The 14,608-nt window shown below is 37.4% G+C and overlaps 2 protein-coding genes across 8 annotated transcripts in view; one reads left to right on the top strand and one right to left on the bottom strand.

The window, feature by feature from the left end:
• Window positions 1–14,608, top strand: part of LOC106868598 (pantothenate kinase 3) — a 30,331-nt gene that overhangs the window by 15,600 nt on the left and 123 nt on the right. Inside the window, exons 7-8 of one of the 5 annotated variants that reach the window (XM_014913934.3) lie at window positions 559–684; window positions 14,461–14,608. The exon at window positions 14,461–14,608 is cut by the window's right edge and continues 123 nt beyond it. In XM_014913934.3, the coding sequence (XP_014769420.1) occupies window positions 559–684; window positions 14,461–14,523 (189 nt within the window). In that variant the 3' untranslated portion in view covers window positions 14,524–14,608. Of the gene's footprint in view, window positions 1–558; window positions 685–1,450; window positions 1,794–6,102; window positions 6,751–14,460 lie in introns of those variants that run through there. The other 4 variants (XM_052972875.2, XM_014913932.3, XM_052972876.2 and 1 more) reach the window with 4 other exon arrangements.
• The window catches only part of LOC106868609 (uncharacterized), a 28,341-nt gene continuing 24,075 nt past the window's right edge, over window positions 10,343–14,608 (bottom strand). For all 3 annotated transcript variants that reach the window (XM_089362904.1, XM_089362905.1, XM_089362906.1), the window contains 5 exons: window positions 14,560–14,608; window positions 13,697–13,835; window positions 12,220–12,402; window positions 11,451–11,611; window positions 10,343–10,645 (listed from right to left, as the gene is read on the bottom strand). The exon at window positions 14,560–14,608 is cut by the window's right edge and continues 55 nt beyond it. In XM_089362904.1, the coding sequence (XP_089219030.1) occupies window positions 10,363–10,645; window positions 11,451–11,611; window positions 12,220–12,402; window positions 13,697–13,835; window positions 14,560–14,608 (815 nt within the window). In that variant the 3' untranslated portion in view covers window positions 10,343–10,362. The remainder of the gene's footprint in view (window positions 10,646–11,450; window positions 11,612–12,219; window positions 12,403–13,696; window positions 13,836–14,559) is intronic.

Genomic DNA, 14,608 nt, shown 5'->3' with positions numbered 1-14,608 from the left:
GAGTTCAAATCCATGTGAGGTCAAGTTTACCTTTCATCCTTTTAGGGTCAATAAGTAAAATACCAGTTGAATAATCATTGATTATTCTCTCTCTCAACCACCCAGCCCCCCCCCCCTCTCTTTGGAACCACAATTGGATGATGCTTTATACGTGTCACCTGCACAGAAGCCAGTCAAAGCGACACTGGCATTGGCCATGTTCGGATGATGCTTTTTACATGCTACCGGCACGGGGGTCACAACTACAATTTCCATTTGATTTGATTTTCATATTGATGTTGATGTTGATGTACTTGACTCATTAGGTCTCCTCAAGCACGGCATGTCAACCCACGATCCAAGGAACTTCTGAGTGGGCTGGGGCTGGGGCTGGTTATGCGACACTGGTGGAGGTTCCAGCTGTGGAACTCCCTTTATTTTCCGAGTCTTCTCAGTCTTCTCCAGAGGTCTCAGGCTTTTGTCATTGCCTCTGTGAGGCCCAACGTTCAAAGGTCATGCTTCATTACCCCATATATCTATATATATATATCTCAGTGTGTCTGCTCTGTTGCATTTCAGAAAATGGAACGTGTTGTATTTGTGGGTAACTTCCTCCGAGTAAACACAATATCTATGAAACTGCTGGCATATGCTATGGAGTATTGGTCTGGAGGTTCCCTCAAGGCGTTATTTCTAGAGCATGAGGTAATAATTTGCTTTTACTCCTTCTCACACTACCCCCCCTCTCTCTCTCTCTCTCTCTCTCTCTCATACATGCCTGTAAATAAGCACACGTATCTCTGTGTGTGTGAGAGGGGTGTAATAGAATTTGTATTCGAGTGTGTGTTTGTGTGTGTCTATTTGTGTGTGTGTGCTTATGAGTGTCTATTTGTGTGTGTGTGTGTCTTTGTGTGTATGTGTTTGTGTCTATTTGTTTGTGTGTCTGTATTTGTGCATGTGTCTGTGTGTGTGCGTGTGTGTGTGTGTGTATGAGAGGCAATATGTATTTGTATGTGTCTCTATGTTTGCAAGTGAGAAGGTTGTATATGTGTGCAGGTGTGTGTGTGTGTGTGTGTGAAGGCACATGGCTTGGTGGTTTGGGTGTTTGGTTCACGACTGCAAGGTCAGGAATTCGATACCTGGCGGTGCATTTCACATTGCTCCAGTTCACTCAACTGGCAAAACCACGTTGTACCTGTAATTGAAATGGCCAGCCTTGTCACATTCTGTGAATCTCCCTGAGAACTATGATAAGTGTATGCGTCTGTGGAATACTCAGCCACTTGTATGTTAATTTCACTAGCGGGTTGTTCCGTCAATCAGATTAACTGGAACACTTATCGTCGTAACCAACAAAGTCCTGATTCTGTGTGTGTTCCTGTGTAAACCTTTGCACATGTGTGTGACTGTGTGTGTTTGTGTTTCCACCCGTATTCAGTTTATCTCTCTCTCTCTCTCTCTCTCTTTGCAGGGTTATTTCGGTGCCATGGGATGTCTGCTGGAACTTATGAATATGGGAGATTCTATCAGATAACATTACCACAAACTATACTTACAGGCAAACACATTCACACAATTGCATACACACACAAATATGCAAATGTACATATAACGCGTGTCCGAGTCCCATATGATTGCCCCCACCCCCACACCTGCCAATCTTCTGTAAATGTAACATTTCTCAATACTGCTTACCAATCACCTTGAAATAATGCTGAAAAATCTTCTCTTTTTACTTTTAGCAGTCTTCCTATGCTGTATGTGTGTCAGAGTCTGCGAGAGAGAGAGAGAGAGAGAAAGAGAGGCAGAAAGAGTGAGAGAATGTATGTATTTGTGCATATATGAAGGCCTGTTGGTTAGAAACACTCACACACACACACACACACACATAGGGAGACAGGTATAATTTATTTATATATATATATATATATATATATATATACACGCATATAAAGAATAAGAGGGGTTTAGTTCCCTGGAGAACTAAACAAATAGGTGTGCTTAGTGCTAAAATTGGTCATCCGTTAGGTTCCAAGTTCGCAGCTGAGGCTGGAGCTAGGGAGCCATGTTAGACTTGTGAATTAGCAGATATATATAATATTAGAAGGAAAAGGACAACAAAAACCAAGGCAGGAAGAGTATCTCAAGTCATTTAGAATGTTTAATTAGGGTAACGTGAATTTGAAGTCCTTACCCTAATTAAACATTCTAAATGACTTGAGATACTCTTCCTGCCTTGGCTTTTGTTGTCCTTTTTCCTCTAATATTATATATATATATATGTATATATATATATATATATATATATATAACACCTAATCCATAATTGTTGGTTCCAACAAAATATAAATTCTGTTTTGCTTATTATTCCTGATGAGTCATAAGCAAAACAAAATATGTGTTTTGTTGAAATCAACAACTATATTCACTCTCAGATTCCTCTTTCAATATTTTATTCTTAGTGGCTGGACATAGCTTCTTTTTGAACTTGTCACTCACTAAACAACTCACACACACATACACATTGTATTCGTTCTTTACCATTTAAAAAAAAAATTTTGCCTTTCTCAAATTGAGTCTAACAGAGGTAACTAACTCTACAATAGATTAACTTGACACCATAACATTATTATTTAATATGTATATAGACACATATACACCTCTTGTTATTTTTTTCTCTTTGTTAGAATTGAACACATTCATAATGCCTTTAGCTAATCTAAAGGAGCAACTCACCCGAAATATATGGCAAATAGTGTGCCAAGAGGGATGCTCTTGGCTTCCAGTTTCTTGAGGTTTGTCTGCTGCAGCTGCCAGAGGTTGGCATCACTGTTTCATTGAGTTGTAAAGAATTTAGGATTAAATGTCCGTTTGTGACAGAAATCACTTTGGATTTCTGGTCGAGTTATACAGTTGACCGAATCAGGATATGCAATAATCTAGGTTAATTGTCTATCACAAATATTCCAAGGCATTCATACATTTCTTCTCTAAGCTTCCAAATAAAGCAGACCCCTAGCCTTCTAGGAGACGGAAAATTCTGATGTAACCCTGGCAAATACATACATTGTTTAGGGCGTTGGAGTGACCCTGTGCAAGGCCTTTCCTCACTTTCAATAGCTTGAGACACAATCATTGCTTAATCTTTTTTCATATCTCTATAGTGTGTGCTGAATGCTGTAGCTGGCCATGGCCAAGGAGGGGGTGCAGGACTGTTAGGGGGAAGTTCTGTGATAGAATGAAGCTATGGAGTTGTGGCGGGGCATGGTCTCCACTTATATGCAGGGGAGTGTGAGTCCCTAGCAGGGCTGGAGAGCCACATCTGTACTGCTTGAAGAGAACAGTCAAGCGATGGCGACACACGTCTATGCACATGTGTGTCAAGTTAATGTTTGTTTCTTTATGTTCAGTTATAATAAGACCAATTTTACATTAATCTAATGGGTTACTCTGTACTTTTGTAGAGTACAAATTTATTATTCTTAAGCAAAAATGTTGTCGACAGTGACTTCAAAGTTTCAGGCAGTTAAGCCAATGTTGGACCGTCAATAATAATTTTGTTATATATATATGGTTGTATGTCTGTGTGTGTGTCTATACATATATATACGAACACTCTGTCAGTTACGACGACGAGGGTCCCAGCTGATACGATCAATGGAAAAGCTTGCTCGGTAAATTAACATGCAAGTGGTTGAGCACTCCACAGACACGTGTACCCACGACGTAGTTCTCAGTGAGATTCAGCATGACACAAATTGTGACAAGGCCGGCTGCTATTCACTTTTGCCAGTTGAGTGGACTCGAGCAATGTGAAATAAAGCATCTTGCTGAAGGACACAACGCGTCACCAGGAAGTGAACTCACAACTTTATGATCATGAGCCAAACGCCCTAACCACTAAGCCATGCACCTTCAGTATATATATATATATATATATATATATATATCCATACACACATACATATATCCATTTACAAAACCTTCTGGTTTTGTGGCATTGAGGAGAAAGTGCAATTCGTTAAATGATCAATACCTGTATTCACTGGATAAGTGCAAAGATTCACTGTTTGCTGACAAGCATTCACCAAAATCTTCTTTCCAAATGCTGGAAACATTCCTCCAGCAACTCCCTCTCTCTACACACACACAAACCTGAGAGCCATCACGATCAATGTTAGCAAAATGAAAGTTAGGTTTATTGAGATTGTTGTAATGCTAGAATGGAAGCTTGTAGCTATGTATATATCTCTGTCATATATATGCATATGTGTGTATATGTATACATAATTATGTGTGTGTGTATATATATATATATATATATATATATATATACACACACACACATATATATATATATATATGATTGACCGTTGACTGAACACTATTCAATTTTTTTTTTCTCCGTGTTTTTCTCCTTGTCGCCGTATTCTTTCTGTTGAAGAGCGTAGCTCGAAACGTCAAAGACTTTCCGTATTCCCGAGCGTCATACTAATATATACTTTTGTTATTTACACCACCTGTCCTCGTCTGTTGTTATTATTTGTATATTCTCCCATATATATATATATATATATGTGTGTGTGTGTGTGTATGAATATTGTTAGTGCAGTAGAATGGCAGAATTGTTAGAATATTCAAGACGATGCCTTGCTGTATTTAGTTAGAATTCTTTCTTCCCTTCTGATTTTAGATCCTACCATGGCCATCTTAACTTTTCCTCTCTCTAGGCTTCATTAAAATGAAGCATGAATCAGGGGCTTCCGTCAGTTTAACCGTTTTAATATTTCTGCTACATTGGTTGCCCTGTGCCCATCTTAGAAATCAATATTTTTATCTTTGTTATTTTCAATAGGAAGTCAGAATGGCAAAGTTGATGTTCAAAGCTCAAAGTGCCACATTGTACTTTGGTGTGTCCCTCTTGTGGGCAAATCCTTCCAGGAATGACTTAGTTTCTCATTCTTCTGGGGCCAATAAAATATTGTACTAGTCATATACTGGTGTCAATTTAGTCTTCTTACATATGTTATCACTATCATCAATTAGTTTTATTCCTGTATACACACACACACACACACACACACACACACACTCACTCACTCACTCACACGCATATATACATATGTAGACATTCATACGTATATGTGTTTGTGTCTGTAGCAAACGGCTTCACTTTTTAACCCTTTAGCATTTAAACGGGCCATATTCAGCCAAAATATCCTGTTTTATGTTCATATTAGCCAAATCTGACCTTTCACACCAACCTTACACTCACATCAAAATCTCAAAGCTACAAGATAATCCAGGATTAATTCCAAATGGTGTGGATAAATAAGAATTACATTTGACTGAGTAATCTGAATGTTAAAGTGTTAACCATTGGAGGCGAGACACAAGTGTTCAAAATAATTCTTTCTCAAGAATTATTTTCCATATTTCCTTATTAGAACCCTAATGTTTGGTGCAATAGCATTAACATTTGGTCATCAAATGAAGTGGTTGGTCATTGTGATTCTATTACCATATTTTTGCCAATGTGGCCATCAAGGTGCACGGGTACAATGGCATGTTCAGCCCCTCTTCACCAAATGAAAGAATTTGAACTGTTGTCTCCAAAATTCATCAAACAGTGACTATTGTTCGTTAGTGGCCAGGGTATATTGTGTGTATGTGTGTGTTTTGTTGCTGTTAACAGAGCTTTCATTGTTAATCTTATAGAATCATAAATATGTATGTATACATATAATCATAGATACTTGTGTATTTACATAGATCTATGTGTGTGTGTGTGTGTGTGTATGTAAATATATATGTGCATATATATATATGTGTATATACACTTATGTGTTTATATGTAGATGTGTGTATGTATACACATGTGTATGTGCATGTATACATGTGTGCATATGTATATATATGTGTATGTATTTCTGGCGGTGTATCTTCTCCATCTAAGCCCCACTCTGTCCCCTCCTCACATCTCCCTTCGGATGTAAAAAATTATTTCAATTAAATATTTGGGAGAAATTTGTTGGATTTTGGGTTTGTTTATTTTTTTTTCCTTTTGTTTTGTATTATTTCATTTACATGTTTGTTTGTTTTATTTCCATCTAAATTCTTTAGTTTGGCTGGTAATGTAGGCGGTGGTGTTACGGTGAAATGCTTTCGTTTGTCATAAAGAATCCATTGTAAAATTGTGGCCAGCAGGATGGAGCCTGCTGTTGTGAAGCTGCTCCATTGAAGCAATGACTGATAATGTAATCCTAACGAGAGATTGATCACTGATTGGTGAAATTAAAAGTTAGAATTTGATTTTTACCAATGTGTCTAACATCACAGACAATCACTCGCTATGTTGCAAGGTAACTGACGTTCTTGCCTGGAGGAGCAATCGAGGGAGAAGGTCATCATCAATACTTAGAAACGATGAGTCTTTTGTGGTTTTCATTTTTGTGTCTGAAGAATTTCGTTTTCCTATTGTTTGACATTTTCTTCATCTACTACCAATCTGCTATGTATATATTCACGCATACATATACATGCACATGCATTTATGTATATATATGTATATACGCATACGTTTATGTATACACACACACACACATACATATATGTATATGCATATATATGTGTGTGTGTGTATATATTTATATATATATATATATACACACATACACACGTGTATGTGTGTGTGTGTTCGTGGGGAACACTGTAGGTTGAATTATGGAATAAGATAAAATGAAAAAAATTTAGTCAAAACAAAAAAAAAAAGGAGATAAATTTTCCAGGTTTAGTATTTGATGTGCACATTACATACAACAGGTGAGGTGGTTCACCAGGGAGGGGCAGCAGCCATCATGGAGGAGCAGTGGTCATTAGGGAAGTGAGGTGGTCATCTCACACTTTTATGTTAATTTGGTTTTATTCTTTCTTGGATTTTTGCCCCTGTCTGATGCAGAGGCTAGACCCTGTTTTTTCAGGGAGTTTCACTCACTTTGGTTCATATTTGATCTAGAATTATTATGTATGTCCTAGGCTAGTGTGCAAAATCACATGTTAAGTGAACAAGTGTGTGTGTGATAGTGTATTATTCCACCTATGTGTGAATGGACATGTAGATGAGTGTGTTGAAGTGGGAATACCCTTGCACACATAGCCATCCGATTATCCAATATCCTGTTATCTAATACCCAGTAAGATTGGCTGAGACAGATCTATAATACTCTATACTTTGATTAATATATGAACATTCTGTGTTTGTGGGTTAATATGTACATATATATATATATATATATGTATATATATCATGTGATCGGCCATACTATCAGATGTTATACACCGCTGGTCACAATGCGCTTTGCATTGTTTTAGCATTTGAATGAAGCCAACCCACTGGTTAGTCGAGCAGGCCAATGTCCGTTCCCCTTGATCAGAATGTCTAATCCATTGCAGGGGTGACCCATTTACAGCTGTGTGGACTGGAGCAACACTGAAATGAAGTGTTTTCCTGAAGCACACAAAATGCAGCTGGTCTGGGAATTGAAACCTCAATCTCACACTCATGAGTGCAACATACCTAACCACTAGGCCATGTGCCTTCACACACACACACACACATATATTTACATATACACACACACACACACACACACACTCACATATTCCTTATCCTCCCCCTCTAACAGCAATAATCAAATGTATTTTGTTTCAAAAATTTTTGTAAATATAAACCAAAACCAACCACAACAACAACAACAACATTTGCTTAAATTCAATAATGAAACCAAATACAAAAAAAAAACATAAAAGATATCTTAAAAGACTGCTTTGTTGTGACATTAACTGAATGATTGATCTTGTTCAGTTGTATTGATCTGCTGACCTGGGTGAAAAGCATTTGAAAAATAGGAGAAAGTGAGAGAGAAGAGGAAGAATCCAAAAACTGAAAAAGTTTGAATAAAATACAATCGATAGAATCTTACAAGACCCATAGAACCGGTGTTTAAATTTCCTGGCAAACCATGGTTACGATTCCTGATTAAAACTATTTCACTTTACTTCTTCACTGATGTAGGGGAAAGGCATGTCTGCCACTTCTTCCTAACTTAAAATATAGGGTTTTTGAATCCAGTCAAAAAAAGAAAAATAGGTTTCATTTTGTTTTTTGTTTTTTTTTTCTTTTTTTCTTAAATGGAAAGAAATACAAACCAAGAATTGTAAAATATTTCAATGTTTCATAGAATTTACCAGAAATAAAGTAGAACCAAAAAATTGTTTATTTAAGAGTGTTTTATCATTTTTGTGTATGTTTTTGTTGTTTTGTTGGCAAAGGAGACAGAAATATATTGCGTATAGCATTAATTAATAGGTCAATATATTTCTGGACGAAGGCAGCAGGCTGGCAGAGTGGTTAGCACGCTGGAGAAAAGCACTCACCAGCATTTCATCTGTCTTTACATTCTGAGTTCAAATTCCACCAAGGTTGACTTTGTCTTTCATCCTTTTGCAGGGGAAATGAAATAAGTCCCAGTTAAGCACTGGGGTTGATATAATAAACATGCCCCCCTCCTCTGAAATTGCTGGCCTTGTGCCAAAATTTGAGATCAATATATTACTGGACTAATTAACTACCAGACTAATGAATAACCTCCCAGTGTTATTGCTTCTGTCTAGGTGGTCATGCTGGAGCACCTCCTTGAAGAGTTTTTAGTCATATGAATCAACTCACCCCCAGTACTTTTTCTTAAAAGCCTGGTTCTTATTCTATCAGTCTATTTTGCTGAACCACTAAGTTATGGGGACATAAACACACCAACACCAGTTGTCAAATGGTGATGGGACACATGCACACACATATAATGGGCTTCTTTCAGTTTCTGTCTACTAAATCCACTCACAAGGCTTTTGTTGGCCCAACGTTTTAGTAGAAGATACTTGGGACTGAACACGAAACCATGTGGTTGAGAAGGAAGCTTCTTACCTCACAGCCACACCTGGGCCAATGTTAAGAATTTTTATGTTAACAAGCAACAATGGATTGAGGTCAGTGAAAAAGGAGAATTTAGGATAAGGGTAAATTTAATGAAAGTATTTATACATAAGTTAACAAATTTAGAAAATACTTTGATCTCTTCTCCCTTCACCTCTCTGACTGTCTGTCTGTCTCCCTCCCTCACCCCTGTCTGACTACCTCATTACAACAGATAGGAATAACAATCAAGATCAAAATTAGGTTATTTTTCTTTGAAAGTACAGCAAGCACACAACATGACTAGCATAAGCTGAACTATAATAATAATAATAATAATAATAAAAACAGAAACAATTCCTATCATAGTAGGTGCCTTAGGTATAATAAAAAGATATTCAGACAAATACATAACAAAAACACCAGGACTTACAAATATATATATAACATACAGAAAATTGCACTACTGGGCACTGCACACATCCTACGCAAAACACTTTCAATACAGTAACCATAAGAGCACCACAGCAAACCACAGCACATACCCAAAGCACACAGAGCTGCGCTCGGTAGCGAAGTGAAAGCACGTTATAAAAATAAAACTACTGAATAATAATAATAATAATAATAAAACTGTTGAAACACACAAAGAAGGCCAAGTGTCATGAACACTAAAAATTATGTAACTAAAGAAAAATTTAAAGAAGAAATGAACAAAAAAAAAAGAAAGAGCATGGAAGGAAAAGAAAATGTACGGTCAGTTTGCAAGAGATGTGAAAGCCAAGACAGATACAGAGGACCGGTGGCTATGGATGAGGAGAAGTGACCTGAAGAGAGACAGAAGCACTCATATGCGCAGCTCAGGAACAAACATTAAGGATCAATCATATGAAGTGCAGAATAGACAACACTCTGATAGCAACAAATGCAGAATGTGTGGTGAGAGGGGTGAAACGGTATGGCACATCGTTAGCAAATGCCCGAAATTGGCACAACACAAATACGAAAGACACCGGGACAATGTGGCAAGAGTGATCCATTGGGAACTCAGTGGGGACCACAGCCTACAAAGAGCAAAGACGTGGTATAAGCAAACTCCAGAAAGTGTCACCAGTGGTGGTGGTGGTGGTGAATTTTAACTCAGAACATAAAGACGAACAAAAGGCCGCCAAGCATTTTTCCCAGCATCTTTTGTTTCAGTCATATGACTGTGGCCATACTGGGGCACCACCTTGAAGGGTTTTAGTCAAACTAGTCAACCCCAGTATTTGTCTACTACTCATTCTATCGGTCCCTTTTACTTGACCGCTAACAGTTCCACCAGTTCGCTGCTTCACGAGTAGAGAACATATTAAAACCAAAACCAAAAACTGAAACAGACAAGGACGATGATGGTGATGATGATGATAGTGTGTTTATTTGTTTAGCTTCTCTTTCACTCTCTTCATAACTTTCTGGAGTGTGTTGCCATGGTGATTTGAACTCTTCACTCTTCTGATTACTCTGTGCAGGGCGTTGCCTCCTGGCGTTGATTCTCGGTCCATCAGGCAGCCTTGTTCTTGCGCCAGCACATTCAGGTCTGTCGATTTGAAGCTTTCAATCCTGCAATGTAAGCCCAGCTGGAGTTGTCGGGAAGGGCTGAAGGTGTACTGGTATTGGTGGAATTGACGGATTGGGTCAATGGCTTTTGTAATGTGTCTGTGGTGGTGGCAGCGGTGGTGGTGGTGGTGGTAGTGATTGTGGTGGTGGTTTGTGGTGGTGGTGGTGGTGGTGGTGGTGGAGGTGGTGCATAGTAGAGAAGTTGTAAATTTATGATGTAATGTGTGGTGGTAGTGGTGTGCAGTAGTAATGGCGGTAGTTGAGTGTAGCAGTAGTAGTAGTTGTAGCGTTGATGTTGGTAGTAGAGATTGTTGCAAGGGAAGTTGAGAAAAAAAAGAAAGAAAGAAAGAAAAAGGAAACAATATTAGTTATCAAAGTTAGATAAGTCATAGAAATAGACAGGTAGACACACACACATGTTAAAAGGTAAAGTAATGCAAGAAAATGGGCCTCAGTATTGTGCAGGTCAACTGGACCATTCCATAGTGGCTGAGTGAAACCCAAGTGACCATAGTCTGCCAAGGAACTGCATAACAAACTTTTCCATATGTACCTACAACTGTAATCTTTGGCAGAGAGAACCAGAATGACCCATCCAATGGAAGAGGAAAAGAAAATCAAATGTGATGTGTGTGTTATATGTCCCACTAAAGCTTCATTGGATTTTCTATATACATGTATATATATATATACGAAGTGGTTAGTTGAAGATATTAGGCAGAAACTCTTAAGTTTTCAAATGAAACAGTAAAATGATTTTTTCAGCCACTCAAGATGGAATGAAGAAGATTAACAATAACAAAAAAAAAATCTAACTTCTCTACGTTAGTCTACAAATTGAATACCAACAGATGTCTTTTATCTTTTGTCTTTTACTAGTTTCACTCCAGACAGAGAATCTCACCTCATTTTTGCCCATTTGTACATTCCATTGGTCAGTGTGAAACTCCCAATCTCACTCTGCTGGACATTCAGCAAGAATGGTAAAATGGCAGGAATCTGTGGTTGGCATGATATTTCCATCATATTCTTATCACTTGGTGCCACAGAGCATGGACCAGGAGTCTGGAAAAACAAAAGTAGTTTTCTTCTTTTTCAAATAATTATAACAATAATTGTTGTATTTTGGGAGGGTCATTTTTTGTTTTTCTTTTGCCAAATAAACACACACACTGTATATTCTTTCTTCACTCATTTAGTACTGTTCTTATTCTCATGTCCACTGTCCAGAAATCTTTTGTCACACATCTGTGACCTCTTCAGCAACACTTTCCATCCTTGCGTGTGCTCTTGCTCCACTTAGTCCATTCTCTAAGCAGAGCAGAAGCACACACGAGGACGGAAAGTGTTGCTGAAGAGGTCACAGATGTGTGACAAAAGATTTCCCGACAATGGGCATGACCATCCCAGAATATAACACTATCTGCTTCAACACACAGCTTCACATCAGGAATCTTGCAACACAAATTCATAGATATAATAATAACAATAATAATAATAATAATAACAACAACAACAACAACAATAATAATAATAATCACCAAAACTAAGATGAAATTTACCAGAAAAAGGGAAAAAAACACATGCTGTCACAATAAACAGACACAGCAACAGCAAAAAGATCTGACAACAAGAATCATGAAGAGACGAAGCCACCAAACCAATTTCCTTACCTTCATGAGCAGCAGAGATGTGAAGTTTCCCATAACTTTTGGACTCAGTTCTTTCCACATGGGAAGTTGTCGGATCAGTGCATTCTGCAAACCATCCAAAATGGCAGTGCTGGTTGCAAAATTCTGCAGGTCAAGACATATCTTAGCAATCATCAGGAATTTCTCTAATATTGTGACTTGTACCTGACAAAAGAAATGGTTTTGATGTGAATGTGCATCAGTGGTCTACCATTAAATGGAATGCTTCTTATGTTGCAAGAACGGTATTGCTCTTAGATTAGAAAATATTCTTCTCAATTCAATTCCAGTTTTGAACAATCTGCATTCTGGGATAAGACATCAGGTGATAACCAGAGATCAAACTAATCAATATGCAGTGCAATAAATACAATCTGTAATGCCAACGCCATATTTTTGGTTATCTTTAGTGGAGTGCAGCCTGTTGCATTAATTTGAAACAGGTTTTTCAGTCCAAAGATATTCTAATTCTTTCCTGGAATATCAATAGATAGAAAATGTTGTGTCCAAGTTCTTTATTTGCAGACAGTAGGAATTTTATGGAACCCACTGAATATTATTTTCTGAAGACACATGCAATAATGGCTTTTTAGAATGTATAGATTAATAATTCCTCTGGAAATATGGCATTCCAATTTCTTAGATTGCACAGTAGCATAACACAAGATTGTTTTACAGAATACATAAAAGTATTTGGCATTTGTAATTGAAACAGTATGAAATTGAAATAGACATCTGTGTATCATATTCAGTGTATACACACTGTTGAAAGACTCCATAAGGTATTACTTCCTTAGAACATGTCATTCAAGATTTGTGAAGTATATTCAGGAGAACTTTATTGGAACTCATGGAATATTTGTTCTTCAGTTGGCATCTACAATGTGTCTGTGTGTGTGTGCTATCTCATTTTGTAAGAAGAGATTACTAACACACGATATTACCGATATACACAATATTTAGAAAACTAGTCACGTACCATGGCCAAATATAGCTTTAAATTACTTTAAATAGATAGCGAGTGAGTGGCAATCTATTTCAAGCAATTCTATGACACCTTTGGCCTATTTTTAGCTGCTATTTCTAGCAGGTTGAAAGAGGAAACTCCTTTGTTGGCTTATTTTATGTTCTAATTATTCATTTATTAATTAAGCTGTTACATAGTGTAGTAAGTTAATTAATGATGGAAGGGACATAACTCTATGTAAATACTTAGACATCTCTAAGTAATGGTGTGTGTGTGCATGAGTGAGTATTATGTGTGCGTGAGTGAGCATGTATGTGTGCCTGTGTGTATGTCTGTGTCTGTGTGAGTGTGTTTTGTGAGTGTGCATGTATGTGTGTGTGTGGGTGCTTGAGTGAACATGTGTGTGTGTGTGTGTTTGTGCGTGCATGTGTGTGCTACATCACACAGATGTCAATCTGATTGTTACAAGCAAACCAAACCAAAGCCCCTTACTTTTGTTGAAGGGGCCAGAATAAGTTCTGCTCCGACCCAATGTGCAATTTCATGAGAATGTTTCACTTGGATTTCTATAACTGAACAACTTGGATTGCTGTCCTGAACAAACAGGCTGCTCGCAGAATCCCTCTTTGTCCTAGAAACAGAGAATTGAAGGGTAAGGTTACTGACCCTTTGATTGGCAAGAAAGGGTTGCAAAAACATCCGTGCCAAAAGGGCAAAAAAAAAAAAAGGCAAAAAAGGAATTTTTAAACTTATTTTCATTTTAAATAAGAACAGAAACTATTATAGTTGTTGGTTTCTTTCACAATAAAATTTACAATCTCGTTTTCGAAAAGTGCCATAAAATAGTTCACTTCCCTTTGACAATGACCATATCCATGTAAAATTTATGAAACATCAATTGATAACGCCTGCTGTTTAAGGGTTAAAGGTCAAGCTTTGTACAAAATTTCAATAATGATTGGTTAATGATTAGGAGGTTGCTTATTTGTTATTGGTCTCATTGGACACAGAGCTATGAGTGGACGTCACAAATAACACACTTTGTCTCAGCTGTCAATTTACTGGTTTTCCTTCATTCATTTGCTAATGGCAAACTCAGCTCAGAAAATTGCTAAGAACATAATAGGTATGAAACCTATGGTAAGTTTCTGACTAGCCATAACCAATAACGACATTAAATACTTATATATATATACATGTACTAGATCAAATGTGCTATAAAGATGACGAATATTATTTTGGAATTTTCTTTGTAGGCATCGACTGTCATTGGTAGCCGAATAAAAAATTGGCAATTTCAACCTGAACCCACTGTCTGAGGAACTGACCAAAGAATAAAATTGTCGTCAATTTACCGAATTGATCGAGTGCTACTCCATCCTGGAATTGAAAGAGAAGGGGTGA

This window comes from Octopus bimaculoides, chromosome 14 (assembly GCF_046866305.1).
Source record: "Octopus bimaculoides isolate indiv1 chromosome 14, ASM4686630v1, whole genome shotgun sequence".
Taxonomy (NCBI): Eukaryota; Metazoa; Mollusca; class Cephalopoda; order Octopoda; family Octopodidae; genus Octopus; species Octopus bimaculoides.
The sequence above is the reverse complement of the archived record's forward strand: the minus strand, read 5'-3'. Positions and strand labels throughout refer to the sequence as shown.